The sequence below is a fragment of the Neurospora crassa genome, linkage group III, assembly GCF_000182925.2.
Source record: "Neurospora crassa OR74A linkage group III, whole genome shotgun sequence".
NCBI lineage: Eukaryota > Fungi > Ascomycota > Sordariomycetes > Sordariales > Sordariaceae > Neurospora > Neurospora crassa.
In genome coordinates, this window is record NC_026503.1 from 4,739,805 (window position 1) to 4,766,997 (window position 27,193).

The following is a 27,193-nucleotide window of genomic DNA, read 5'->3' on the forward strand; positions in this document are numbered from 1 at the left end:
TAATTGAGGTAGACTTGTTCTGTTGCTCTCAACGCTCGTAGCCGTGAGGCACGGGGATATATTATTATATGTTGAAGGAAGTGTAACTGAGGAGGCATCCGAAGTACCTACACTAGGTATGAAACAGGCTGGACGTATCCGCTAATTGCGACCCTTTGGATATCTCCCTCGCTCCCTTCAAGAGACACTATTCGATATCCCATCGTAACGTCTCCTCCCATTCCCACCTCTCGGCGCCCATCAATCGCTCGTGCCTTCACCATTTTGGTTGCAGTGGTGATAATAATCAAATAGGTACCCAGCCCGCCCACCCATCCCGTTCCTCTCCTACTCCCAGGTACTAAGCCTCAGGCCTCCTCAACAACCCGATTAGGGCACCAGACAGCTGGACACCCATCGCAGACCCCCCATCGTTGGCGTGTTCCCTTGCAGAAACACTCCCAGCAGGTCTTTCCGGGAGCACGGCGAGGGCGAAGCCCGTTACAGCCGCTGCACATGTTTTGGCCGGCTGTGGCGCCCTGGTCTAAGCGAGACTCTGGCAGCGAGTTCTCCAAGTGCTCTCTGCACTTTCTCGCCCTCGATGTCTGGAACAGTCTCGGCCGATTGCAGCCTGGCTCCTTGCACAGTTTAACTTGCGGACCCTGAGCAGCGGCAGGGATGGGCGCGGGTTGAGGGGTTGCAGCCGCGGCTACTTGCTCAGGCTCGATCTGGGCCGGCTGGATTTGCTCAGGCTGGACTTGCTCAGGCTGGATCTGATGTGAGTGGTTCTGCTGGGGCTGGATCTGATATGGCTGGCTCTGTTGAGGCTGGTTCGGTTGGGACTGGATCTGATATGTCTGACTCTCTTGAGGCTGGATCGGATGGGACTGTATCTGATATGACTGTGTCTGCTGAGCCTGGCTCTTCTGAGGCATTGGTGATGGACGTGAAAATTGCCAGGAATAGCCGTTGGAATTCATTGGATGCTCCGAATGGTTTGAGATGGGAATGTTGTTTTGCAAAGAATCCGTAGCCTGTCGGGGCACATGGGCTGGATTTTCCTGAACTTGGGCATTGTCTCCAGCTGCCTGCACATTGACACCTTGAAAGCGCAGCCTCTCTGGGATGACCCAATTATTCGCGAATCCGGGATCATTGTGAATGATTGCATTCTCCATCTCCACACCCATGAACTCTGCCCAGTTGTCGTGGCCGAACTGGTAGTTTGACGATAGAGGTTGGCTGGGAGACAGAAAGTCGTTTCTGGGAGGCAAATCCTCCGGTGTCATTGACATGTTCCACATGTTACCAGGCGAGCCAGACGGAAAATATTGGGCGTTGTCCCCCAGCAAAGGCAAGTTGTCGAACTCGAGATCGTGAGAGGCCTCGTCGCGAACCTGTAGCATATTTCTCTGGGGGGCAGGGTCCAGGACCGGATGCTGTTGATTTGGCTGATTTGTATCATGAAGAGGTGAGTAGGCCTTAAGCTGGTGGTCCTGTTGTTGCTTGTATTCCTGACCTTGGTAAAAAGGCATATCCCACGGAAGATTGTTGCCAGAATGGGGTAGAGCTGATTGCGGTGCATGAGTTTGGTGAGGTTCATGAAGAGGCCAATCCAGATGGGTGTTGTCGCCAACGTAAGAACCGTTGTTGAATGTGTCTGTGTCGGGTTCTTGTGACACATAGCTGTAACTGAGACCGATATCACTGGTGGGATGAGCACTACTCTCAGACTTGTTCCCCTGACGGAGGATAGCAGTATTCATATGCGACGCGACAGATTGGCGAGGATGACGTAGAGACCAATCCAAGGCAGAGCCCTCGCGTTGGAGGGAACCAGGTGAACGTGTAGCTGGGGTTGATGGCGGGTAACTGTGGTCATGGAGGCTGAGAGAGGGAATCCGACTCTGGGGTTGGTTACTAGGAACGACAATGTCCTGATAAAGCGTCGAAGCATTTTGGCGTTGGCGGCCAGGGAAGTTTAAAGGAAAGTTGTCGCCATTAGTGGAACCCTCAGAAAATGCAACGGGTCTTTGTAGCCGATGAATTTGGTCATGGGGACGTGGAGAGTACATGCCAGTCCGAAGATGATTACTAGAGGTACCTGTAGGACGCAGGATGTCCTGATGCCTCGTCGAGGCCTTTTGAGGTTGGTGAAGAGGCTGATCTAGAAAAGTGTTGTTGCTTAAGGGAGGGCCATTGCTGGAAGAAATGGGTTGTAGAGGGCTATAGTTAGGAGGAGGGCGCTGAGAAGAAACAGTTCGGCGATGACCTCCATCCGTGACGACTTCGTCGACCCTCTTCCTCTTTCGACTTTGAGACGCGCCATCACTGTCGGAGCGCGTGAAATCCATCTTGAATTCTTGGTGTCGAAATAAGAGAGGAAGTCCCAGGATGATGTTTGGGTTTCCACCAATACCTACCTTACTCTTACCTTCCGGTTGTCAGGGTGGAGAGGTTTGCTCTGGTAGTGTTGAACAGAGACCAAATCGAGAAGAGAGACTGGGCGAGTGGTTTTGGGCAAGATTTAAACCACACAGTTTTAGTTTTCAGGACCGTTTACATTTTTGGGGAGGAGGGCCGGACTGTGGATTCGATGCAGCTTTTCCGGTGAATGCGTGTCTGTAGTAACAGTCTACCAGGTGGGATGGGCGGAGTGAAGGTTTAATCAAGGTTTGAATCTGAGTTCCTAAGGTTGATACTCCATCCTCCTTTCATCACTTCGCTGATGTAGTTATGTCAAGACCAATAAGTCAGTCGAGGTGGTTCGAAGATCCGTGTGGGAGAATGTCGTTGATGTGCCCGTAGATTAGAGCACGGTACCTGTAGACCTGGTGATGGAGCAGAAGCTCAGCTTGGTAAACATCCTCAACCTCAAACTCGTCGCGGTTTCTTTTTCGGTGGTTGTTCAGCATCCCAATGCTGTAACAGGAGCGTTGGGCGTGGCGTCCGGCGTTGGGGTAAGATTCATTCTGAATAGAGGAAGAATGCGAGCTGATTTAGGACCGTTATATGCACGGTTAATCCTTTGACATCAGTAGATACCTAGAGGTACTGTTGATGAAGTTTCTGGTATTGGAAGAACTTGCTTTCAGAGTGTTCAATCACAGAAGCAAGGGAAAGTTCATAACCGCAACGAGAGAGATCCAGAGAGCAACCCTGTACTGGCGGCAAAAGAGAAGAGATATGTAGGCAAACCGGACGGAGGCTGGTAGTACTTCCACTTGCTACCTCGAAATGGTCGTTTCATGGAGTTACAGCCGCCTGACGACGGTCACCTCAGCAAATGATTCACTAATATAACAACAGCGTTTTTTTGGGTGGAAATCGGACATTTCAAGACCACCACGCACGAAAATAGGACAGAAAACATAGAGGAAGGAAGACCAGACAGCGGGGAGGAAAATAATTGGAAATAACACGAGAATTTGAAATTGTCAATAGAGAGGACTGGGTATCAGGCCAAGTTCGAACCTCAATGGCCGAGCTCCTACCTGCACGTGTAACCTCATGGCGAGAATTCGTAAGTCCGCCCGTCCCGACTGGCAAGCCGCCAACACCAGAGACCCAATCCCAACCCAAATTTCCTCATCTGGCCACTATATGTGGCAGGTACTCGGTTGTTCAGCATCGGGTGATGCCGTTCCAGTCTGTCCGGATTCAATCCTCCCCAACGACCCGATTGGGGCACCACGAAGCCGGGCACCGATCGCACACTCCCCTCCTCCGGCGCCGTCCCTTATAGAAACACTCCCAGCAGGTATTTCCAGGAGCACGGCGAGGACGGGGCCCATTGCATCCGCTGCAGAAGCCATGCCCGGCACTGACTGCCTGAGCAAGAGCGGCCTCGCGAGACCTGGGAGGTGGGTTCTCCATGTGATCTCGGCATTTGATAGACCTCTTGGTTTGTGCAAGAGTACCTATGAATACCTCCGGATTCTGGATTGCAGCGGGCTCGGGTGGGACCGCGATGATTTGAAGTTCCTCAGCAGGAGATTGAGGCGTTGGAATCTCATCGCCTAAGGGGGAATCCTGTGGGAAATCTTAACCCTGGTTCATGTCATTCGGGAGGTAAAGATTGTCTCCCTGGTTGCCCTGGTAGCCCTGATGTAGACACGTGTTGTCGAACTGGAATAGCTAGTTGTTGAGTACTGGAGTTCTATATAAAGGAAACGGAGGGATGAGAAGATCTTGCCGAAAGTTGTTATTGAAGACCAAATGCCTAATTCCTAGAACGAGGACTGGCGGCATGCATGCAACTTGCGAAAAATGGTAGCTTTAAGGGGCAAGGGGTATGTTTTGCTGGGAAAGAAGAGGGGGGGTAAACACATTTTGCGGAGCTAGGTCGTTGACCATGGGTAGCTAGATTCTATGAGGCGGAAGAGATACCCGTGGAGCATATAGCATTCTCAACCACGGTCTTAAGCGGTGTTGGGGCGGGATCGGTCACTTGGTGCAACTTGCACATCAGGACACAAAGAGACAATGAGAAATAAGATATTGAAGGACCACGACCGTACCTGAAGGAGAGTATCTTGCAAACCTCAAAACCAGCCTGCTATTAGGTACCTTGCCTAATCTCCATCGCTCACCGATGACAACCCAGACACAGCCGTTGGAAAACTAGTGGGACTCACCTTCGTAGAGCTGTCCTAAAAAGACCTGATCCATCTGATACTCCGTCCTACCGTGCACGCCTTACTCCCGACCTAAGCTCCCTCCACAACCCGATTTGGGCACCAAGAAGCAGGACACCCGTCACAAACACCATATCTCTGCCGCCGATTTTTGCACAGGCATTCCCAGCATGTTCTACCGGGAGCCCTGCGCGGGCGGAGGCCGTTACATCCGGAACAAGCATCCGGATCGGCTGTGGGAGCGTGGTCGAGATCTTCCCACCGAGTTTGAGGCGGCGGGTTTTCAAGGTGGAACCGGCACTTTCTTGCCCTTTGCGTTAGGTAGAAAGTGGGTTCCCCGCACTCATGCTCGTCACAGATCTTTAGATTAAGATTCTGCATAACGGCGGGCACAAGTTGCTGCTGGTTACCGGATAACTCGTCGTCTTCAAGGATCTCGTTGTCGTTAATGTCCTGGGAGAGGTCGTCCTGGGAGAGGTCGTCCTCCGACAGGTCCTCGTCTAACTGGTCGTCCTCAGAGAGGTCCTCATCTGACTGGTCGTCCTCAGACAGGACCTCATCTAACTGGTCGTCTTCAGACAGGTCATCGTCTGACTCGGCCTCGCGTGATCCAGCCTCGTGTGGTGGATTCAAATCAAGCCCGCGGTTGATGTCCCGCAAGCCGATGAAATGTGAATGGTGAATGGGAATATCATCATTATTCCATAGTCGTTGCCGGGGAACTCCGCCATCCGGCAAATATGGAAACTCCAAATCTTGAAACGCATGGTCTCCATTAATATAGTCGATAAACCTTTGGTCTTCCGGTGACTGTTCGAGGTTTTCTAGGATGTTCCAGTTCGGAATATCGCCATTGTCCAATGCCCGAGGACAATTGTCAACGACATAAGGCCTCCGGTCCCGAATGGCCCCAACTTGGCTATTTAGCGATATATTGAGTTGAGGCCTATTCAACCCTCTTTGGTGGTTTTGCACTTCAGGGATGTGGCCTCGTATACCGTTGTGGTGTTGTTGAAGAAGGCCACTGTGACCCAGCGGCTGCGATGGCGCATAAGCGTACGGTGAATGACCAGGTAAAATGTTATGGTTATTCTGCTGAATGCCTCTTAATGGTTGCGGTGGCGTATAAGCGAACGGTGGCTGATGCGGAGAGATGTTGCCGTTCTGCTGAGGTCGGCTGAATTGGTCAGGTGTCTCATAAGCGAATGGCAGTTGATTTGCTAGGATATCATGATTGTTCTGCTGAGCGCGGCTGAATGGTTGGGGTGGCCTATAAGCCATGGGTGACGGATTGGTGGAGATGTTGCTGTTTTGCTGTGGTAACAGGCCTCCTTGAACTGAACGCTGTGGAGGCCTATAACCTGGAGAAACCGGCGTCTGAAATGTATGGGGGTAAGCGCCGTTGACATCCCTGTACTTTGGAACACGGTAACTGTAGGTCTGGCGATTCAGAAAAAGCTCAGCTTGGTACAGCCCTCCAGCCTCAAACTCGCTGCGGTTTCTTTTTTTGTTATGGTTTGGCACCCCGTTATCGCGATAGGAAGGCGTGGCGCCCGGCGCTGAGGCGGGGTACATCTTGGATAAGGGTTGGAAGCCAGGAGGCCGGCGAGGAGATGTAGCGCGGCTCCCTGAACGGCTGTTGAAATCTCGGGTGGTGGTAAGCCTGTTTTTAACTTTCATGACAACAACGAAAGGTGAGAGCAAAAGGCAAGGATTGGGGGGCAACTGAAGAATTTTAAACACCATTTGTGCGAGAAAAATAATTATTTCTTGATTTGGACCTGGTGCCAGGTTCAATCCGGACGATAAATCCATTGCCAAGTCTGGTCGTGAATGGCTGCTGGTGGAGATAGTATCCGAAACACACCGGGTTAAGTAAATGCTAAATAGGGATTCGGATGAATTCATGGGGTTGAACTCCACTTCTTCAACCTTGTTCCCGAGTCCATCCTAAAGTCAACCTGAATCTCCTTTGGTCGAGATAAAGCGATGTGCAATGAATGGAATTTGAGACATGATATAGAAAAAACTGAAGAGATGAAGCTTGAAAAAGTGAGAAATCATGAAATTTGCCGGAAGTAGGGACGTCCAACAATTGTGCGGGCAATGAAACTGGGAGCGTCCCTGGCCAGAAACATTCGGGAGCCCGTATGCTATCGCCGTGGGCCGCGAGAATACCTTAAGCTCGAGTGGAGGGATCTTGGTAAGGTTGAGACGTATTGAAGATGGGGCAGACGTGTGCCGATCCGTTTGTCCTGCGTCGCTTCAGTGTGATCGGATTGCGCACAGATCATGTCCGAGAAGCTTTGACTTAAGGTTTAGTAGTATGATCTGAATGGAAAGCGATGAGCAGACGAGAAACCCGGAGGAGTGTAAAAAGATCATGAAGCGGCAGTGAGGCTCAGATATCGGTATACTGGCAAATGGCAGTTCAAATACAGGGGCACGTAGACAACAATGAGCACACTGAAAATTTAGAAGAACTCCAGAAACCTTCAACTCATGCTGGATGACGTATCGTGCGTTGTCATCCCGAGGGCCAAATCCAAAACTGAGCCGGTGGTGAATGCAAGAGCGGATGAGAACAATAAGGGCAACCTTCAGTGGAACGGCTGGAAGTGTGAGAAATCCGCGAAAATCAAACGGAAAGAGCTCAAATATATCGGTCCCGATGAGACATCTGCTGCACTTGAATAGCTCCCGTCTATGTACATAGCCATTATCTTGGACAAGAAACAGTCGCACCGCATCTTCGAGTGCAACTCCGTCCTGCCTTCCGGCTAACGGTCCCCACAGACGAGGAAGATCAGGGGTGCAGTTTCCGTTCCGCTGGTCATTGTTAGATCTGCGACTTCCATTGCATGGATTTGGCCGAGCCTTTGTGCCAAGACCAGAGGCAGACAAGATAAGATCTGTGGACGGGCCGTTTTAGCGTATCCGGTAAACATTTTCTGTAGAAACCTTGGCAATCGGCGGAAACCGTTAGCGACTGCAATGCCACATGGATTCAAGAGTGTTCTCGCGAAAAGGTTCCTTTTCTCAGTCAATGCGATGATTTCGATTTTCTTTGCCTTCCTTCGCAAATCCTCCTTTGTTCCTACCCTCTCGAATGATTTCGTCGTTACCGAGTTGTGTCTGTCCCCTCGACGTTTAGGATCCATCTTTATGAGTAGGGCACCCCTGTCAGTGAGTGGAAATACGGCCAATGAGATAGAATCAACCTGACAGAAAGGGAAGGTGTGACAGGGTTCTTGCCGAAACCAAAACGCCGAGCCTCCATGGTGCCTTCCCCACTGTAGACGACGTGCCATGGGTGACATCAATTGACCCTGAAAGGTCATGTTTGTCGGACCGGAGGACGATTATCGGTGATCGAAGTAACGGAGTAGACACAGTTTCTGGGGGATAATGGGATCGTTAATGCATACCTGTTTAGAGGTACTCGCCGTATTTCCCTCCAAGTTGACATGATATCCGGCTGTCAAGTCGTGCGCAATCGGTACAAACAGAAGTTGCGACTCTCCAGAGGCCATCGCACCGGAACTTGGCGTTGTATCAAATACCCTTCATCGTACTTTCCAAATGCCAGAGTGAAATGGTGATGTTCCCACTGCATGATTGTTACTTCCTTACTCGCTATCACCTTCTCCTACTGTTTCCCCCGCTCGCAGCGAGGGGTTCCTGCTCGCCGCTTTGCTTCGGTAATGCTGCCAGAATCGCCGAGGCAGCCGAATGAGCCGTCATGCACATGTGCTTGGCAGATATTTGACAGAAAGAGGATCGTGAGCAGCCTCGGCGAGAAGAGGGAAAGCCCACATACGTGTACGGTGCAGCTGACACCTAAATGCATGCGTGGTAAATCGAGCTCGTCCTTGGCAGTTGAAACGGACTGCACCGGGACATGTTCCTCCAGTCCAACTGGGACCATTGCCATTGCCCAGAATCCACGCGCATGGGTTGGCTCAGTTATGTGCCCGCTCTCCCTCTTCTTCCAAATATCCTTCGATATCGTCAGGGGAATCATTTGCTTCCGTCACCTCCTTGCTCCTGCCTTTGGCCCCCATCGTGGACGAAAGTGTCGTAGCCTATTCCCATCGTCCATTTTCGCAACTGCCCCTTATACTGTTGATGGCAACAACGCGTCCCGTCCTCGCGCCTTCCACCTGCCACCTGCAATGTTGACCCTGACCCACTCTGCTTCAGCGCCCTATCATTTGCGAGCTCTCGTGTTGTTCTGTGACGGCTCGCTGACTTTGCTGTCATGTACCGGTCCTCATTTCCATCTCTTGGCCTTTGATGCGATATCGACAGACTCGACCCGTTTCAGAGATAACCTGAGAAGATTTCGCGCCGGTGATCTCTGGCGGACCTACTTCCCACACGGACCCAAAATTTCCTACGCCCCCCTCTTTCTGTATCGGCAACGTTTTGTACATCAACCCGTGCTTCCAGATGGCCCAAAAGCCTCCACCAGGAGCTTGTAGTTGGCGACCTGGAGAGCTGTATCCTTCGATGGGGGAAAGTACTCCAGTTTGATCTATCGGTCGTCATGTCGGTTTCGCGCGTCCTTATATCTTGTTTCGTCCACTTGAAGGATTGCTTTTAGTGACTGTTCTTGCGTCAAGCTAGCGAGTCATGTTAGCAAGCATACCTCCATGATGATGAGCAAGGAGAGGCCAAACCGTTGAGTCTCTTTCTCCTCTGACAGCGAACCCACAGTCATCCTTGCCACATCACCCATACTAGCGGTATCAACACTGACTTTGTGTTCAAACCGGTTCGTGACAAGCCTATGCAGGTCACCACGTGCTGCAGAAGCCGCTGCTCCATTTCTCGACCATAAGACGCGAGGTTGTACGGGTCGCCCATTGACCTCCATCAACGCCATTTCCCATTCATCTTGCACCTTTTCCCAAATCATCGCCATCCTCGTGCTGTCGTCTCTCGTGTTCAGTGCCGGGCCGTACGTTGTATGCCCACGATGTCAGGCATGGAGAACCATGTGCGCTTGCTGACATCTGGCCACCACGAGATCTGTTATCGCTCTTTCTCTCGCCCATATCCCAAGCCCGTCTTCCACAAAGCCATCGCCACCTCAAAATTTCTGGCATACCGTCGTATCCTTGACGTCACGGAAGCCAAGCCGTGTATTCGACCGAAGATATCAACGGGGTCTAGCCGCTTCAGAAAGAAAATGCCGGATATCTGTGCAATTCGCCGGGTCGGGTCGGCCTTATCTGACAGTTCATGTGTGTGGATATTCTGCGTGCATGTATTCTCGCCCTACGACGCAACTATGTGTTCCCGTGGCGCGCAGGAGTTTCCAGGGCGTCGGTGGAACTTGACCGCCTTCGCAACACTGGCCTGTGGGGCATCATGGGGTATATATTTGGTGATCGTGGCTACTTCGTCGATAACCCGACATTTGGACAGATGGGTTTGGTTTGAGCGAATTCGGAAAAGCGGCCGGCTCGGATGCCTCGCGGTACGTACTTGGAGGCCTTGCTCTCGTCCACGGAACCACCTATGATCTGGGACTTTACGCCATCGGTCAGCGCAGCACATAAACAAACAGCAGGTAAAAGCCTATTTTCCCTCCATATTATCTTGGTGCTTATTTGAGTCTTCTTTGCAGTGGTTCCGAGTTATTTCATTGGTATATCGTTCGCGGTGTCGCTGCCCGGAACAGTGACGGGAAGTCCGGTCTCTTGCCAGTGTTTGTCGCTGCGCCCTGCTCATGGTTGACAGCACATGCGGCGTCCTGACGATCGGAGAATTCTGGGTTGTCAAGTAGAATACCGCCTCAGGGCTTTTTGCACGCTGGACGGTGATGCGGCAAAGTGAGGAAGCGTTTGGGCCGAGAAAGAGAGGCCATCCAAGAAGTGCAGCAAGTGCAGGGCGGGCAGCGTGTGCGGGTATGTGCTGTGCGGGCAATGGCCCCACCATTGGCACTGTGAGATGGGGGGCGCTCCCGCCTATCGTGGCCCAGATCACCGCTGGAAGAGGGCCAATTACAGCGGGTGCCCGCTTGGTAGCGTTAACAGGGAATGGTTAAGTTCCTTTGGGAGAGGTACTTATAACACCCCCCCTTTTGCCGCTGACGGCATGTACCTCTTGCAATAAAGCTTAACACATGATATAATGCCAAAGCCAAAGGTCTAACAGTCTAGAGCCCAGGGGCAGGTATCGGGCTGCTAGGTACTATGAGCAGGCCCTCGAGCCCCCGGCGCTGTCCCACGCACAGACCTGCGCAGTGCATACTTGTACCCATTGATTGTATCAGCATTTCCAGCCCGCACACATCTTGCACCTCTATCAACGTTTCGAACGATTTAGGTACGTACAGTACAACACCGTTGAGGTCATGCACACTTGTTTTCACTTCTATTCTCACCCTTCTTCTTGTTTCTTGGATTTTGTGTTGACCAGCTTGCATTTGATTCCCAGTCGCTTTATCCGGCTCCGCAGCCATTCTTGACCGCTCGAGAAAGTGCCGTTTTCCCACATATCTGGATGGCCTTCTCTCAAAGCGCACGTCGCTGCTCCTTCGTAAATAACCCTTCTGCGATAATAAAAACTCATTGCTCGCAGTCTTTTCAAGTCCACGCACGCTCTCTTCGGACTTCCAAAGTCGCTTCTTGCACAAAGGTAGATCCGCAACTTTTTTCCTCTTCATTCATTTACTTTCTGACCCTCTCCTTTTCTTCTAGCAAACCGACAGTCACGGATCAGCGGCCATTCAACATTTCGCGTGCCCTGCAAAGCGTCCAATTTTTGCCACATCCAAACATAAAAGCGAAATCTTACCTTGAGGACCTACAAACAAAGTGGGAGTTGATTTTACTGAAGAAACGAGAGCATCACGTTCAGTCGGCGATCAGCGAGTCAACTTGAGAACCCAAATCTTTCGTCAGAGCCGCCCACCCTGGCGGACTGACCATCTAGTCACATCAAATAGTAGGTACCTCTTTTCTAAAGACTGCAACCATGTCAACTGACGAGTCTTCAATGGCTAGCATCACCTCAGCCAGGTCGTCAAACTGACAGCTACAGCTGTTAGAGACGTTTGAGAGTTGAAGTTCTATCCAATGTCGCTCACTATGGGCACTCAAAATCATGCTCCCGAAACCGATAAAGGGCTTGCATCGCAAAATTCCTGCAGCCAAAGCGCATCAGCCAATCAGCACTCGTGCTGCTTCGATCAAGAATGTCTCTCGAATCGGATACAGCCGCCAGACGTGTGTTTGACTGATCCCGTGCAGGATAACTGGGAAGTGGATGGCTTGGGTCTCGGCAATGACTTATTTCCTCTGCCCCAGGACAAGCACGAGGACCCGCGAGTCGCAGAGCCTCTCCCTTTTTCTCAGTCCACCCATTATGAGCAGCAGTGGCCCATCGCATCTTATCCCAGTCCCAACGTCCCCCACAAACAGCCACAGACGCAGGTTGCCCCCATTCCTTCCCCCATCCCCTACAATCACCATTCGGAGCAAGAGCACGCTACCCCTTCCCATCCCATTGTCCCTTCATATTCCACCTCTCCCAGTCAGTTTCAATTGCCACAGCTCGCCGCCGCCACTACTGCCGCGCCCGTTGCAATGGTCCCGACTACCACTCGCCCTCCTCTTCAGGTCCCTTACCCTGGCAAGGTCTGCTCAATCTGCCGCACCAACTTTGTGTGGAAGAAGACAGTAGACCGCTGCTTTGGCTGTTGTAGAAACAAGCCAGGCCCCAAAAAGATTGCCGCTGTTATCGAACGTGCTGCTCGCGGCATTGATAGTTGTAGCAATTGTTATGGCGAGGCAGATAGAGGGGATAACAAGCTTTGCACCGTCTGCTACGGACGCCAGAAGGGCAAGAACCAGAGGCACAAGGCCAAACAGCGAGCCAGAAAGGCGCGGGAGGCCGCTGAAGCCATCTTCAGGGGACTGGGAATCGCCTTCGATTCGGCTAGTCAACCTCAAGTTGTCGCTCCTGAGTCAGCTGTAGAATCTCCAGGTGTTGCAACTCCATCTGTCCAGGCGCCGGACGTGGAGACGCCGGACATTCCAGCCGCAACTACCTGAATACCAGCCGTGGGAACTTCGGCAATCGAATTTGAGGTTGCCCGCCCGCCAGAGGTTGAGCTCCATGCGAGATTCAGAAGTGTCTTGCTTCACGGATGGCAAGCCTTTTCCAAGGACCAAGAGGAGATGGCTTCACGCGAAGTTTGAGAAAGAAAGGAAGTTTCGACGGAAGTTGAACAGCAAACTGGTGGCAAATCAGCATAGGAGACAAGGTCGGAAAACAGTTGCGGATGAGCAAAGTTGTCACCATAACACGCACTCTGGTTTGGAAGAGAGATTCGGTCTTAGGCTTCAGTGAAAGAACTGTTGGACAGAATTCTTTCAATGCTCTGCAAGTATGCACAGCGGCATGTTTACTTCTAGCAAGCGCTAGGATTGTTGTGTCCTGTTTGGCTTCGCCATTGCTGTTCAAGCATTCCCTTTGTTCGCTGTCTTAGAACAACAGTTTGTTCTGACAGTATTAGGTCCTGCATATAAACACATCAATATCGTGTCACTCACCATCTTTCGTTGAAATTATTGAGTTCTCTTTGTCTCCACGTCCATTATCTACACGCGAGCTGTTCGGGAAGAAGAGTTGCAGGCTGCCAGCCTTCCACGTCGAGAAGAAAGATCTCCTATCTGATATATATCCGTGGATGAAATTGACAGCGGGTTTATGTAACGCCGACCGTCTTCAAGGGGGATATTCAGTCACGAGGTATATGGCTCTTGTACGTGCTTTGACGTCAAGTCGTTTTCGGTATACACTATGGAGCGTGAAGCCGACGCGTCAAACAATTGATCCGACGGCTTCATTCCAGATCAGATAATACTTCAATAAAATGCCCCAGTGGACAGTACTGAATAATGATTACTCTGAAGACCGTCCCCCTAGAACAATGCTGTTGTCTTCATCCCTACAGCCGACCCAGGGCTGCCAAGTAAACACCCGACTTTCTGGAGTTCAAGGCCTTCCGGTCTTGGCATTTATCCTCAGTCTCTACATGCCTCCCCGCCAAAACCACCGAATCGCAACTTCCACCAAAGCCCATCATCGACTTTCCCTTGGCCGCTCTCTCGAACCGACTGAATACTGCCGTCCATCGGTGATCAGTCCTTCCATTTGTGCCTCTTCACTTTTTACCACCTTCCTCCGTGTCACCAAACATCCTCAGTCCTAACCAAAGCCCGTAGCCTAGTCGACTTCAATTCCCCGAGGAGCCTCGCCGTTGTCCATCATTCTGTGCTGGTCATCTTGCCCTCAAAGCATTTGACCGGCAACGTCAAGCCTCCGTACCGCGTATACTACACAGCAAGCAGCGCCACATCAAACATTGACAATGGACCCGCTGACATTCATCGAAGCCATCCCAGCGGAGGATCGCCATCTGATATATGGCGCCTTCAAGCGATATCGCCACGAGTGCATGGTCCTAGGCCGCGTCTAGGCTTCTGAGAACTTCCTTTCGCTTTTTCCTACGGTAGCTAGTCTGCCGTGGCCCGACAGTGACAATGCCTTTGATAGCGTTTTACCCATCATATATATCGTCAAGTAACAAGTGTTGCGTCATTGGTACCTATATTACCTATCCAGTTCGTTGAACATCGATCGCCTACTCGTCTATCAGCAGCTGAATTTCCAGCAATTGGCAGCGGAGACTTCAACAGAATACTAGGAAATACTTCACGAACTTGGCAGCCAGAAACACGTGGGATGCTGCTTCTTAACCAACGATTCTCTCACATGACTTTCATGGGTCAAGTCCGTTTGGATATAGGTTTCGCCCTTCCAGCAAGCCAAACCGTCGAACGCTGATGTTAATGCGCTGTACTCGAGAACGAACGATGTCCCGTTGGAAAAGTTGCTCCGACATGGACGATTCCAATGGCACCGTCACCATGCCCGACAGAATGCCATTATATTGTTCCAAACACCTGGCAGATATATATCTCGTATGAGCCCTGGGGCTTGCTCCCAAGGGTGGCATCCATAAAACCTTAACGCGGTTTGATCTCGTTCCTAGCACCCCACAGACATGAGGTTCGTCAGACGCTCCAGGTTTACTTTCAAGGTCGGTCCTCGCGTTTGCATGCCTGGACCACTTTTCATTCTAATTTTCCATTGCTGCCTTTTATTCCCTCCTCTCCTGTGCTCCCATTTTCCCCCAATTTTCTCCTCCTCATATCATCGAACCGAGCGACAACAACACTCGTCGTACCTTTGCGACTGAAGTCGCACTCTCATCGATCATTTGTTCCCCAGCACCAGAAACAGGTAGGACTACCACCAGAAATCGCAAAATCGTGACGCTAACACCGATGCACAGAGCCATTATCGACATTAAACTATTAGATCAACATGGAGCCGACTAGCCTAGCTGCGCCACATGCACGGTCTGAGGGCCGCTTCGACTTCAATCCGACGCAACAGCTTTTGCATTTCTTTGAGCATCGCCGGGAACTAGGCTATGACGAGGTGATTTCTGCCTTCATCTACATCCTGTCCACCTTGCCTGGATACCAAGCAGGCAATGCAACAACGCGCAAGCTCCTCAGTTGCCTTGACTCAAAGCAACCGCTGGAGGTCAACCGTGTGCTAGCGGCGGTGGTTCGGTCTATCCCGATTCCCGCTCTCTTGCAACAGCAGCCTCTCCACTTCTCGGATGTAGATGCCTTTTCAACCGCTGAAGTTCCACCCATCAACGCAGCTTCCGGCGCCAAAAATGGCCAACAAAATAAGCTCACAGTTCCGCAGAATGATCTCCCTGCCATGGCGTCTCCCACTGCTCGTCTACCTGGACAGGTCGCTCACAACCAGCATGTCGAACTCTCCATCCCTAACCCCGCGCCCCCTACTGCTATCGCCAACTGCAATCCCGTAGTTGTCTCGGTGTCCTACGAGAACCAGCTTCTTCAACCTCCATTCCCGCCTCCGGCACCCATGCACGGACCGCCCCTTCAAATCCCCTACACCGGCGCGACTTGCACAAAGTGCAACATAAACCCTCGTTGGAAAAAAAAGGCCCTCCACTGCTTCGGCTGCTTGGCGAATAAGCCGACGCCTGAGCAAATCGCCGCCATCATCGAGCGGTCCCGCCGTGGACTTGGGTCCTGTAGCAACTGCTACAAACCAGAAGATCGCGGTGCCGATAAGCATTGCGTTGCCTGCCACACCCGACAGGTCGGAAAGACGCAGAGACACCAGGCAAAAAAGCGGGCGCAGAGATCGCAAGCGGCTGTGGCTGCGCAACGAAATCTTCAGCAAGCGGGTAACGGTGCCGCTGCTGCCCCCGGCGTCAATGCTGCGGGAGCCTCAGGGGCCGTGGGAGTGTCAGGAGCTACGGAGCTTCAAAGCGGTGCACATGGAGTCGAGGCAGGAGCAGGCAACTATCCGAGCTACGCGGGTGCCGTTCCGCAGAGTTATCTCAACGTCGCGGGCCCCGGAGGACAAAACCTCCCGGGTTACGGAGGCGGTGGTGGATCACAGAATTACAGCGCCGGGTCACATAGCTACCCAAGCCACGGAGGAGCGGGAGGACAAAACAATCCAAACTTGGGAGGGCATGGAGCACAGACCTACCCAGGCTATGAAGGAGTGGGAGCGGCAAACAGGGGCACCATCGTTAACAACGGTGGTATTGTCAACTTCGGTGGTGTTGTCAACCCTCCCCCTGGCCCTCACAGTTTTGCGACGCAGGGAGGTAACGTCCACCTTGGTGAACACGGGGCTGTCAACAATGGTGTGATCACCGGAGGTAACGTCTACGGAGACTTCGTCTTCAACGGACAGTTTATTGTTAACGGCGGGAATGCGGCCAACAGCGGCAACAAAACCATAGGCGCCAATGGTCCCCCGGGAGGAAACCTGTGATCGTTGAGCTGAGAAATCATATCAGTGCTAGAGGCACTGGCAGGAGGCCGTGTTGCGGGGGAACTTGTGACTGAAGGTGGAGTCACCGTTACAAGGAGGATTGCCTGGGGAACCTTGGCAGCTCTGGACTGTTCTTGCCAGGAGTGCACGTGGGTACACTCACTCTTGCCTTTTAAACGCGGCTCACATCAGCATTCGGAGTCTTCGTGGCTTTATTGATCAGCGATGACAAGTCCATCATCGGAGAATGTTAGAGGGCAAGCAGTTGGTGAGGGTGATCCTTTCATTAGTTCGTGGCTGAGTAGGTAGCCTTGGTTGTCTTCCAGATTTTAGCGCTCGCCGTTTTGCGGGATCCCAAATAAATACCCCTTTCGCGGTTCGATCTTCAAAGTTGAAGATCATTTCTTGTTATTCTTATTGTATTTACCTATTTTCCTCCTTCTTCGCTCGATCTAAACCACTTCTCTCTATTGTATTATCTCCAAAGCACTCTCCAAATGTCAGTGTCATCATTCGAGTTGTCCTCTGAATTTCGGTGAGAGTCTAGGACTCCAGGCCTTCCATCATTACAAGTTCGTTACAATGGAACCGGAAACATTGGGACGAACGTTGCAAATGGTTACCACGCTTTTTTCTTGGCGTCGAAGTTCATTCTTCCATCCAGTAGGCATATAAAATTGGCGAAATATAATGCTGACAAGCGGATAACAAGACAAGACAGGTGATACCATGAATTCACAACAATCATCATGATGTTATGGGAAATATATACCCCTTCCGCTTTCCATCAAGACTGCCATTCGCGGAACACAATAGCTTCAATGTCCGGCCGAAGACGCGTAACGTGAATGCGAAAATAGTAGATGGGATGAACAAACGGGTCAAGCCCCCACCCCGTCCAGGTCGCACACTGGTATGGGAGGAGCGGTCCGAAATTATCAATACGTTCGTTACAATAGCTGACCGGTTTTGAAGTCGAAAGGGAAGGTACGCCAGCTGTTTTTCCGCCTTGGTTGGTCAAGGCGCCGGCCATTTTGTGTTTCGGTATGTCGCCCACACCACTTGACCCCGGCCTTTTTCCGTTTTCCCATTTTGTGACCCCTCTACTTCCTCCCAATAGTAATTACCACGTCCCGCACAAAAAGCAAAGACGCGCCTTTTTACCACAACTATAACGCAACGCTTCGCTAGGTGCTCAAGATCGCAATTGCTGCCCATCATGTCGGCCGGCGACTGGTTCAGCGCCTTTCTCGACGCCGCGCCTGATCTCAAACTGCCTCCCGCTTGCCCTTACGGCCAGGAGGAGGGGACGGCGAGTAGCCAACGTGACAAGAGACGCTCTCAATACGCTAATGGTATTTGGTATCAGATCAATTATGATTACGGCACCGATGAGGATGTAGCCATCCACAATGCCTCAACCTCGAGCGACATGACGATCGAGTCCACCAAATTGCGCGACCGTTCCACTCAATCCTCTTTGAGCTGTGACGAAGCCATCGAACAAGGCAGTGGCATACAATCTCCCCTCTGTCCCGCAGGACAGATGCTCCAAGAAAACTTGCGAGCTGCTCACACCAATGCCAGCGAGGCTGTAAGTCAGACCCCTGAACGACCTGTAATAGCGCCTCCCCAGACAAGCGAGGAGCCGAAATGGCTAACAAATATACCCCTAATTGATAGGACGGCGCTACCAAGCGCGACACCCCTGCCCAGCCCGATCTTCAAACCGAGACCCATGCTATTCGCGCCCGCGATGCCGGCCCGCCGACCCGCCAGACCGATGAGATGAACTTGAAACCTACCCCAAACCACTGGGCACCCTGTTTCCATCGCAGTGACGCCCATAGTTCAAGCTCGCAAGTCGATCTCCCGATTGCGGTCCAACCGTCTCATCACAAGTCGAGCAATACATCCCTCCCGATTAGTGGACATCGGGCGAAGAAGGAACTCGCCGACGGCGCCGCGAAGGCCAAAGGAGCAAACGAGGTGTTACTGGAACCAATCGATTACGGCAAGAAGTGCGACGTGTGTAAAGTTCACTCGATTTGGAAGCGCACCGCTACGCTGTGCTTTGATTGTCTTGCAAACTCGCCCAGCCAGGCGAAGCGCCGAGAAGTCATCCGTAGGGCGCTAGTTGGCATCGGATCTTGTAGCTCTTGCTACGAGGCGGAAGACAATGGCGCCGACCGCCACTGTCTCTCTTGCACACAGCGCCAGAGAGACAAGAACGCTCGACGCAAGGCGCGCAAGGCCAGGGGCGAGACCTGGGTCCCCAAGGGCAAAAAGACTGGAGGTAACAAGACGTCAAAGTCCAAGAGATCTTCCAAGTCCGCTGGCGCTAGAAAGCGTCCGAAGAAAAACTAAGCCTTGGGTCAGTGTCTCGTATCATCGGCATCCAAAGCCATCGGTCTTCACCGGAAAGATCAAATGGCGCCACGACCGAAGGAAGCCTCATCCTTCACAATGAAAACGTATGCGTCAAATGCCTTATATCAGGATTATCTCGTGCGACCAGCAATCGATACCGGTTGATATGACGAGAGATGGAATGGCGACTTCACAAGACGTTCACCGATCGAGGAAAGTACGAACAAGGGCGAAGTGGACTCCCGACAGCCAGTTCATAGGGAAGATCATAAAATCTGCCTCGCGAGCGGCCAAAGAAAAGAACAATCGTGAGGAAGAGAAGCAAAACCAGGAGGAAAATGGAAACCATGGTCTCGTACATACATGGAAGGAGAGAACCACGTCGAAACACTGCATGCAAGATGCATACATCAGAGGCGATTCAACGGACTAAGCTTCGGTCCCAGTCCTATGAATCGACCCATGCCCGGAACGAGTGTTTACGACGGTTTTCGAAAGGGACCAGAGCCTTCATTCTAGTAATTTGCTCTTCAAAGTTGAAGATTAGCTTTTCCCTAGACCTTCGTCTTCTGATTCCTTTTTATCTCCAATCTCTGCCCTTTTTTTCCGTGTCCGTGGTGTGTTTGCATGATGGCTAATACCATTTTATATATCGAAATCCCTCGTCTCTGGACCACTCTTACTAACAGAACCGTGGGATAGATGAACGATTATATCACATCGACTCGACGAACCATATTGGTGAGGCTAGAGAGCCCCCAACAAGTACGACGCGCCAAACATTCCATCTCCTTTCAAACGCGATCACACATACTACCGACAGTCAGCAAAGCGAGCAATGCCGATGAACAAGGCACTTCCCGTGGCCCCATAACTCAAATGTGCCCACCGTCCACATCAAACAGCCACTCCTAGTTCCGATTGAGTATGGTGTTCCTTGCGAAGAAGGCAAGGAGAAATCAATCTGGCAGCACGGAGCTGCACGCTGCTTCGACTGCCTGGGCAACTCGCCCAGCTCTAGCAAACGACAAGCAGTCATCGCCAGGGGACTTCTTGGTGTTTGGTCTTGCTCTGATTGCTGCAGTGAGGCCGACAACGGTGCTGGGAAGCACTGCCAACTATGCAGCCAACGCCAGGTTGCAAAAATTGATCGGGCTAGGCAAAGAAGGGCCGCGGGGCAAACTTGGATCCCAGCGTACGTCCAGAAGGGTGGGGTCAGGAAGGAAAGGTCTACCAAGCCCAAAGGCGCATCAGAGGCCAGCCGCCAGGTCAAAATTGCCTCAATCAAGAAGGGGTTGGGTGGGAAATGAGCTGGTTACGGCTTTGCTCTCATCAAGACCAGACTGGCTTAACAGTGACACATGTGAAAGTCCATATGACAACGAGCGTTACCGAAAAGGACTACTTGATTTTTTGGAGGCCATTGAAAGACAGCGAGTTTGGTGTTCGACCAAGAAAAATGGTCAATCACACGAAGAAGAAGAACAAAGTGGAGGCTGTCTATCGCGTTATCGTCAAACTTGTGTGAGTGCTAGTGCATCTCACTGGCTAGGTGGCTTTAGCGTATTACTACTAACAGGTCACTCTGAGGATGAGCATGAACCCACTTGCCAGAGCCGAGGGCCTTGTTGAAACACGCACACCGCACCACCAGATACAAGTAAGGCACGATTCGAGCCTGCGATGAATCGAGACGGCGACTATTCGGGGGTATTAATACGGGAGGATCAAGGGGACCGAAAGCCATGCTGGTGTCGCGAGTGACAGCTCAAGCCCGACAAGAGCAGACACTTGTCGCAGTTTACAGAAATCGCCTATCAACAAGGGTACCGGATTACCGATACTAGCATCGGCACCAGTACCGTCAGACCCGCTTCAGGTTCTACCTACATGGTTATGCTCTCACGACGCCTGGAACGAAACCGCGAGAAAACGAGGCTGGATCAACGCAGGCCTAACGCCAAGTGAACTTGCAGGGATCAGGGCAAGACCGGGCAACGGTATTGCCAAAGACCGACAATCCTTGGCACCTGAAAGGGAAGCAGTTGTGAAAACGAGTGAGAGGGAATTCGCTCCTTTCATTATGTTCGCCAGGCTAAACTCGAGGGAGGACAAGCCTCACGAAGCAAGAGGTGAAGGAAAGGAGCTAAGTGGCGCCGGAATTCTCCGCCTGTCCCCGCAATGTTGTTAACCTCCTCGCTTCTTTCTTGGAATGTCACGAATTGCAGCAGCCAGCCAGCGCGCTTGTCCACCACCAATTCGGTTTTCTTCTACGATGCCGACGTTCCATCAACCCTCAGCTGCCTTTCGCTGTCCGCCTAGCCACCCACACAAAAGGTCCACTTGTTTCTGCGCTGTAGAAAGAGCACTTTGCATTTGCCTTCGCTCTTGGTCCCTCCTCTTCCAAATCTCTCAGTCACCAACACCTGCTAACCACTTTCCTAGTTGCTGGAAAAACCAGCATATGTAGAGAGTCTTTGCGCTTTCTAGCGCCTCATGGTTCAACACCTCAACGCTTAGCCCAGCTGTACAATCAATCGTCCAGAGAGAAGATAGCATCGTCTACGGAGAAGCGACCGTCCATGACATAACAAGTTATATCCGTATCGTAAGGTATGTTGAGGTTGAAGCGACGGAATATATGATCTGAGAGATTGACAGAGTGTGACGGCTCGGGCTTCAAGGAGCGGATGTCGGGGAATGCACACTTGCCATGTGGGCTAGTGGGATGCAGCTGCATGTATGGGACCTGCCAGTGCGGGATGCCATCTACCGATATTTCCTGCCTGGAACACTTCACATCCTGCCATGAGCACGTTATGGTAGGTAATATTTGCAGTTACCGGGAACTTCACAGTCTCACGCGAATAATGGAACGGCACATCGTTGTTCAACTTTTTTTTTTGTTCTTTATGTTCTGCACTTCCTAATCCATTCCCACCTCGAATCTACTCGTACAGGCAAAGTTCGAGCTTCTTATTGCTTCCGCGGATGCATTTCGCCCTTTCTCTTTGTTTCCTCAATCCTCAATCAGCGTCTTTGTCCAAACATCGGATTGACTGAACGGTCCTCCCCAAGATCAACTGGATTCTGAACCAAGCAGGTCGAAAGCCTGGCACACAAAGAACCCCTAGATGCGCCGCTCCATTCCATCCATTTTTGCTCCGAGTTGAAGCCTGCATACGCTTTTCACGCGGGTGCCGGATTGATGCAGTATTACCCGGCTGATGGCTAGTACGCCATCTGATCGATGCCGCTCAATACGACACCGACAGCTCCAGCGCCAGGAGCCGGGCCCGATCCACCTCCACCGCCGTTACCCTTCGGGGGGCCACCGCCCGGACCGCCTCTCGGAATATCATCACCACTGCCTCCTCCCTTCTTGCCCTTCCGACCCTTGCCTTGACCGTTCTTTCGTAGGTTGGCGTTGTTCCGCTTATCCACGAAGCAGGCCTCACACAGGCCACCATCCGCCCTTGCCTGTTTACGGTAACAGTTCGAACAAGGCTCTAATCCCGCAGCTTCGAGCGCGGCCATACACCTCCGAGTATACTGAGACGGCTTATTGGCCAGACAGTCATGGCACTGTCTGACATTTCCCCTGCTCTTCCAAACCCTGTTGGGAGGGTTACTCACGCAGGGTCGATGGATGCCGTTTTGGCGCCTGCCTTTGCATGCACGAGGTCCGGCGGGTGCGATCGGGAATCGGGGCGGCCGGGCCGGAGGTACCGGCCAACTGTGTTGGAGATGAGGGGCGGTGTGATCCTCCCCGGCGAGGCTGTGTTGGTGGTAGGAGTTGTGGCCAGCAAGTGGCAAGGGTGCATTGGGCGGCATGTATGCCCCGACATTATCGGCATTCGTTATGTCGACAAAGCCTTGACCATAGACGGCGCTGTTGGGAGGTTGGACATCGTGTCCATGGACCTGTCCATGAAGGCCATTGTTGGTATCCAGAATGCCATTTGGGTTGCTTCCGCCGAAGACGTCGTTGGCTTCAAGGGGCGGATGGAAGTAGTTGTTTTGGATCTGTTGATTGTCGGAAATTTGGGTGTTCATGATTTGGTTGTTCACAGCCTGAGCAGCCGCGGACTGGGGGGTGGCGGCGAAGTTGGTGTTAACGTTATACTGATTGGGGGCATCGTTCAGGTGGTTCATGGGGCTATAGGAGCTGTTGCTTGTAGTCTGGGGGCTGGCGGCATGGGTGGCGTTGGGACTATAGTTGGGTTGGTTCATGCCAAACTGGTTGCCGCCATTTTGGTTGTTGGCATCGTTCTGGTGGCTCACGGGGTTATATAAGCTGTTGCTTCCAGATTCAGCCTGGGGGTTGGCGGCGAAGTGAGTGTTAACGCTGTACTGGTTGGAGGTATCGTTCAGGTGGTCCATAGGGCCATTGGAGCTATTGCCTCCAGACTGGGGATTGGCGGCATAGGTGGCATTGGGACCATAGTAGGGCTGGTTCATGCCAAACTGGTTGATATCATACTGATCGATGTCATACTGGTTGTTGCCGTCGTTATGGTGGTTCACGGGGTTGTAGGAGCTATTGCTTCCCCACTGTGTGGCTCCAGCGAAGTTGGCATTGGGATCATGATGGGATTGGTTCGTGCCAAACTGATTCATACCAGACTGGTTGACGACGTACCGGTTGTTGGCGTCGTTCTGGTAGTTCACCGGGCTAGAGGGAATAATGCCTGCATACTGGCCGTGACCTTGAGAGCGGCTGGGAAGATTACGTTGAGAGTGCTCTGCCTGATAGTGGTTCAGGGCGTCTGAGTTCTAAGCAGGACGTCCGTCTCCGCGCGAGCTCGAGCTTACTTGGTTTGGGATGTGGTTGACCTGTAAGCTTTGCGCGGCTCCTCGATGGTTGGCAGCGCGATTGCCTGCGGCACTGCCTGCTGCGGCCGTCTGTACGGGCTGGCCGTTGTCTGTGGTTGAAGACGGTTGCGTCGTTGCGCCTTTTTGAGCGGCCTTGCCGCCACGCGCCCGGTTGGTCTGCCCCATCGCCTACAGTCTTCTTGAAGACGGCCGCGACGCTAGTACAGGTATATCAGTGGATATCCATCCAAGACTCGTCGCTGAAGGTTTGGTTTTGTTACTGACCTTGGGGCCAAGCAGAGCGAATTGTTACCTTGTATGGATCAGAAGAACCAGAACGCTTCGATGAAGAGGATGTATACTTATCACGGCTATACACCCCTTACTGCAGCCTGCTTACCTATGCTTCAAGTTGTAGCTTGTAAGCAAGTTCTCGATGTCCACAAGAGGTGGTTGCTTGGGGAAAATGGTTGAGCAGGAGTGAGAGGACGCGGAACTTAAATAAGGTGGGAGAAATTAGCATCAACGGTGAGGGGTGAATGCGTCCAGTTGGTCAAGTGTCGATCCAGGTCCAGATCTAGGTTTCCTCACCAGTGTCTCCACCCTCGACCTTGAAAATGAAGGCGACAATAGTTGGTAGAATAAAACAGGTCCGTGCCGCTCCTATTTGATCTCATATACAAGGCTGCTAACCATATTGGGGGCGTGGTAAGCCTTAGAGGACCTTGATCCGGCAGAATGCCACCTCCGGGGGTCCAAGACACTCGGAAAAGCGCCACCAGACTGTCAAGCATCCCCATTGTTGTCGACGCAAGAGTTTCTCATGTCATTTGACTCGTTTTTCAAATTTATGTTTGGATGTCCTTTTAGTCTACAAGCTACAATTCGGATCTGGATATCCGAAGTGCATATTGGTGTTTTAACATCTTTTGGTCCTCCTCTTTTCGTCTCTTTTCTAAACCATCTACCCAGAGTGGAGGTACTCAGACAGATTTCAAATCTCACGTTCTCGCCCAATTCTCGAATTCATCTCTCCTCTCCTTCCGTCCTGGCTAGTAGGCCATTTGGTCGATGCCGCTCAGTACGACACCAACCGCACCAGGAGCCGGGCCCGACCCCCCACCACCACCACCATTTCCCTTGGGCGGACCACCGCCAGGGCCGCCCCTCGGCACGTTATCGTCACCCTTCTTCCTTCCCTTGCCTTTTCCTTGCTTTCTCAATTTGGAATTAGCTTCCTTGTCCGCCAGGCAGTCCGCACACAAGCCCCCGTTACCCCTGGCTGCCTTCACATAGCAATTCGAGCAGGGCTCCAATCCGGCTGCCTCCAGCGCGTCCATATGCCTGCATGCTTTTTCGGACGGCTTATTTGCCAAACATTCACGGCACGTCCTGGCGTGGCCCTTGGTCTTCCAAACCCTATTAGGGGGGTTTCTGACGCAAGGGTAGTGGACGCCTTGCTTCCGAGAACCCTTGCAAACGCGAGGTTGGCCACTTGGACGAGGAGGTCTTATGACAGCAGGTCTCGCGGCAGGAGGGCTTGCGACAGCAGGTCTCGCCATGACAGAAGGCATGTGAGTGGTGGCGTGGGCTGATGGAGCCGCAGGATGAGGCTGAGGATGATTGGGGACGGCGTTGTGACTAACTCCAAGATTGGGAGTGCCGGCCAGGTGGTGGTTATTTGGATGATAATCGGAACTCATGGGTTGACCATCATGATTTTGAAGTGAGTGCGGTGCCACATTGTGAAGCGAAGCACCCGTTGGGTTGTTGGTTGGATAGTGGTGTCCGAATGGCTGATTGTTGTCGAGTGGATTGGCACTATTGAGTGGAATGATGTTTCCATTTCCATTTGGCCCGTTGTTGCTAATGGCGTGGTTGGTGGGTTCGGGGTAGACGGTGAGACTAACGGGTTGGTTGCTCCTAACGGGGTTGCTGGTCCTGAGGGGCGGAATAGGGGTGTTGACCGGGTAATAAGGGGTGTTGGCAGGGTAAGAAGGGGTGTTGGCAGGGTAAGAAGGGGTGTTAGCGGGGTGAGAAGCGGTGTTGGTGGGAAAATGACTGGTATTGTCGGGGTAAGTAGTGGTGTTGATGGTGCTATAGGTGACTTGGGCGTTGTAGTTTTGGGTGGACACGGAATAGGCTTGCGCAGAGGTACGGGGGTCTGCGTTCTATGCAATTCCTCCCGTTCCCTGCGCGCTGTCAACCGTTGCACCTGCACTTTGATTGAGAGCTCTCAATCGAGGGTCGATTACATCGTCGCTCGCGCCATCATGAGCGCTGGCATTTCCCTTATCCGCCATGGCAATTTACGGCGCAGCCGATCGCACTTGATTTGGGTTGTCAGCTACTCGTCCAATATCTCAACAATGAATATAGGCTTTTACCTCAAGAAGTAGGTTTACCACGATGAGTCGGGTAGATCAGGTCGCATCTACCTGACACTAGCAAAAGGGTGCTGCTCACAGAGGTCGGGATACTAGAAATCTTGGATAACGGAGCTCAGAGTGTTACCTTGACCTACGAAGATGCTTGTAGTCCCCGAGCAGAGATGTGCGAGGGAGGAAGAGGGCGGGATTGAGCAGCAAAGAGATTTTTTTGTAGATGGGAAATAAGCCTGGAGGTAGAAATACTTGCCATCTGGATGTAGAGGGGTTGCAATATTTTAAGGCCCCACAAGCGACCTGGAAGTAAAAGGTTTGTAAAGGCAGCCGGAAGAGACCAGGATGGAAGTAACCGCTGTTTCAATATCCCATGGCGATAGGTACCTCTACGTACCTCTACCTCTGGAAAAGAATGCCGGCACAAGGAGCTAACTGTAACTCTTGGGACCTAGGTACCTCTAGATACTACCTACTACCTCTACTTTCCAACTTTGAATACACTTCACAGTGACAGGACCTGGATGAACCCAGTGTGGCTGGGGTTGGGCCTATTCCAAGCTCTCGGGTTAGGTCGTCATCTCATCTTTGCTCTTGGTTTGGAGCCTAATTGGCCGGCTCCGCTGCTAGCACGGACACTTCGTTAACTTCAACCTTTATATCCCATCTTCAATGAACTGGCTGTCGTGGCTTCCGTACTGGTAGCTTCCGGACTGGTGGCTTCGGGACTAGGCAGACCTTCTCACTCCTCCAGCGACGGAACTAACAGCGTGCTGGGGCAAGTTGCTACCGCACATTGAGAGGCTGGGCTGTGCGCTCTCGGCTATCGACGGCACCTGGTCCATGCCGCCGCCTTTGCGTTTACAACACCGCCGTTCGGACCGTTCGGACCCTGGTAACAGTTGGTGGTTGCCCGAGGATTTTGGCTCTGGCTATAATAGGCGTTGCCGATAAAACCTCTACCGTTGGTGAGATATCCAGTAGGATAATTGCAGTTCCCGGTAGGTAGGATAGCTGCTTCCGTTGGGATAATTGTTAGTCGAATAGCCGTTGGAAATGCTAGATCGTTGCTGGCGTTAGATCGACTATTGG

The 27,193-nt window shown here is 52.1% G+C and overlaps 10 protein-coding genes across 10 annotated transcripts; 5 read left to right on the forward strand and 5 right to left on the reverse strand.

Annotated features, from left to right (window-relative positions):
* Nucleotides 1–347: 347 nt before the first annotated feature.
* On the reverse strand, nucleotides 348–2,596 carry NCU08236 (hypothetical protein; the record flags this gene model as incomplete). The annotated part of the gene is made up of 1 exon (XM_954233.2): nucleotides 348–2,596. Exon 1 carries the CDS (start codon nucleotides 2,331–2,333, stop codon nucleotides 348–350), a length of 1,986 nt encoding a protein of 661 aa, XP_959326.2. The 5' UTR covers nucleotides 2,334–2,596.
* An 861-nt stretch (nucleotides 2,597–3,457) lies between these two features.
* On the forward strand, nucleotides 3,458–4,002 carry NCU08237 (hypothetical protein; the record flags this gene model as incomplete). The annotated part of the gene is made up of 2 exons (XM_954234.1): nucleotides 3,458–3,502; nucleotides 3,592–4,002. The coding sequence occupies 2 exons, from the start codon at nucleotides 3,458–3,460 to the stop codon at nucleotides 4,000–4,002; spliced, it is 456 nt and encodes a 151-aa protein (XP_959327.1).
* Nucleotides 4,003–4,688: 686 nt separating this feature from the next.
* Nucleotides 4,689–6,191, reverse strand: NCU08238 (hypothetical protein; the record flags this gene model as incomplete). The annotated part of the gene is made up of 1 exon (XM_954235.1): nucleotides 4,689–6,191. One exon carries the CDS (start codon nucleotides 6,189–6,191, stop codon nucleotides 4,689–4,691), a length of 1,503 nt encoding a protein of 500 aa, XP_959328.1.
* Nucleotides 6,192–9,051: 2,860 nt separating this feature from the next.
* Nucleotides 9,052–9,543, reverse strand: NCU08239 (hypothetical protein; the record flags this gene model as incomplete). The annotated part of the gene is made up of 2 exons (XM_954236.1): nucleotides 9,052–9,153; nucleotides 9,268–9,543. 2 exons carry the CDS (start codon nucleotides 9,541–9,543, stop codon nucleotides 9,052–9,054), a joined length of 378 nt encoding a protein of 125 aa, XP_959329.1.
* A 2,671-nt stretch (nucleotides 9,544–12,214) lies between these two features.
* NCU08240 (hypothetical protein) lies at nucleotides 12,215–12,682 on the forward strand (the record flags this gene model as incomplete). Its single annotated transcript, XM_954237.1, has 1 exon — nucleotides 12,215–12,682. The coding sequence occupies one exon, from the start codon at nucleotides 12,215–12,217 to the stop codon at nucleotides 12,680–12,682; it is 468 nt and encodes a 155-aa protein (XP_959330.1).
* Nucleotides 12,683–15,023: 2,341 nt separating this feature from the next.
* NCU08241 (hypothetical protein) lies at nucleotides 15,024–16,535 on the forward strand (the record flags this gene model as incomplete). The annotated part of the gene is made up of 1 exon (XM_954238.1): nucleotides 15,024–16,535. One exon carries the CDS (start codon nucleotides 15,024–15,026, stop codon nucleotides 16,533–16,535), a length of 1,512 nt encoding a protein of 503 aa, XP_959331.1.
* A 1,219-nt stretch (nucleotides 16,536–17,754) lies between these two features.
* Nucleotides 17,755–18,902, forward strand: NCU08242 (hypothetical protein; the record flags this gene model as incomplete). The annotated part of the gene is made up of 2 exons (XM_954239.1): nucleotides 17,755–18,129; nucleotides 18,219–18,902. The coding sequence occupies 2 exons, from the start codon at nucleotides 17,755–17,757 to the stop codon at nucleotides 18,900–18,902; spliced, it is 1,059 nt and encodes a 352-aa protein (XP_959332.1).
* A 930-nt stretch (nucleotides 18,903–19,832) lies between these two features.
* On the forward strand, nucleotides 19,833–20,939 carry NCU16702 (hypothetical protein; the record flags this gene model as incomplete). The annotated part of the gene is made up of 4 exons (XM_011395764.1): nucleotides 19,833–20,100; nucleotides 20,276–20,429; nucleotides 20,496–20,565; nucleotides 20,889–20,939. The coding sequence occupies 4 exons, from the start codon at nucleotides 19,833–19,835 to the stop codon at nucleotides 20,937–20,939; spliced, it is 543 nt and encodes a 180-aa protein (XP_011394066.1).
* A 1,197-nt stretch (nucleotides 20,940–22,136) lies between these two features.
* On the reverse strand, nucleotides 22,137–24,520 carry NCU08243 (hypothetical protein; the record flags this gene model as incomplete). The annotated part of the gene is made up of 6 exons (XM_954240.1): nucleotides 22,137–22,385; nucleotides 22,542–23,625; nucleotides 23,721–23,938; nucleotides 24,107–24,120; nucleotides 24,312–24,383; nucleotides 24,466–24,520. 6 exons carry the CDS (start codon nucleotides 24,518–24,520, stop codon nucleotides 22,137–22,139), a joined length of 1,692 nt encoding a protein of 563 aa, XP_959333.1.
* A 252-nt stretch (nucleotides 24,521–24,772) lies between these two features.
* NCU08244 (hypothetical protein) lies at nucleotides 24,773–26,360 on the reverse strand (the record flags this gene model as incomplete). Its single annotated transcript, XM_954241.1, has 2 exons — nucleotides 24,773–25,781; nucleotides 26,245–26,360. 2 exons carry the CDS (start codon nucleotides 26,358–26,360, stop codon nucleotides 24,773–24,775), a joined length of 1,125 nt encoding a protein of 374 aa, XP_959334.1.
* Between the last annotated feature and the right edge of the window lie 833 nt (nucleotides 26,361–27,193).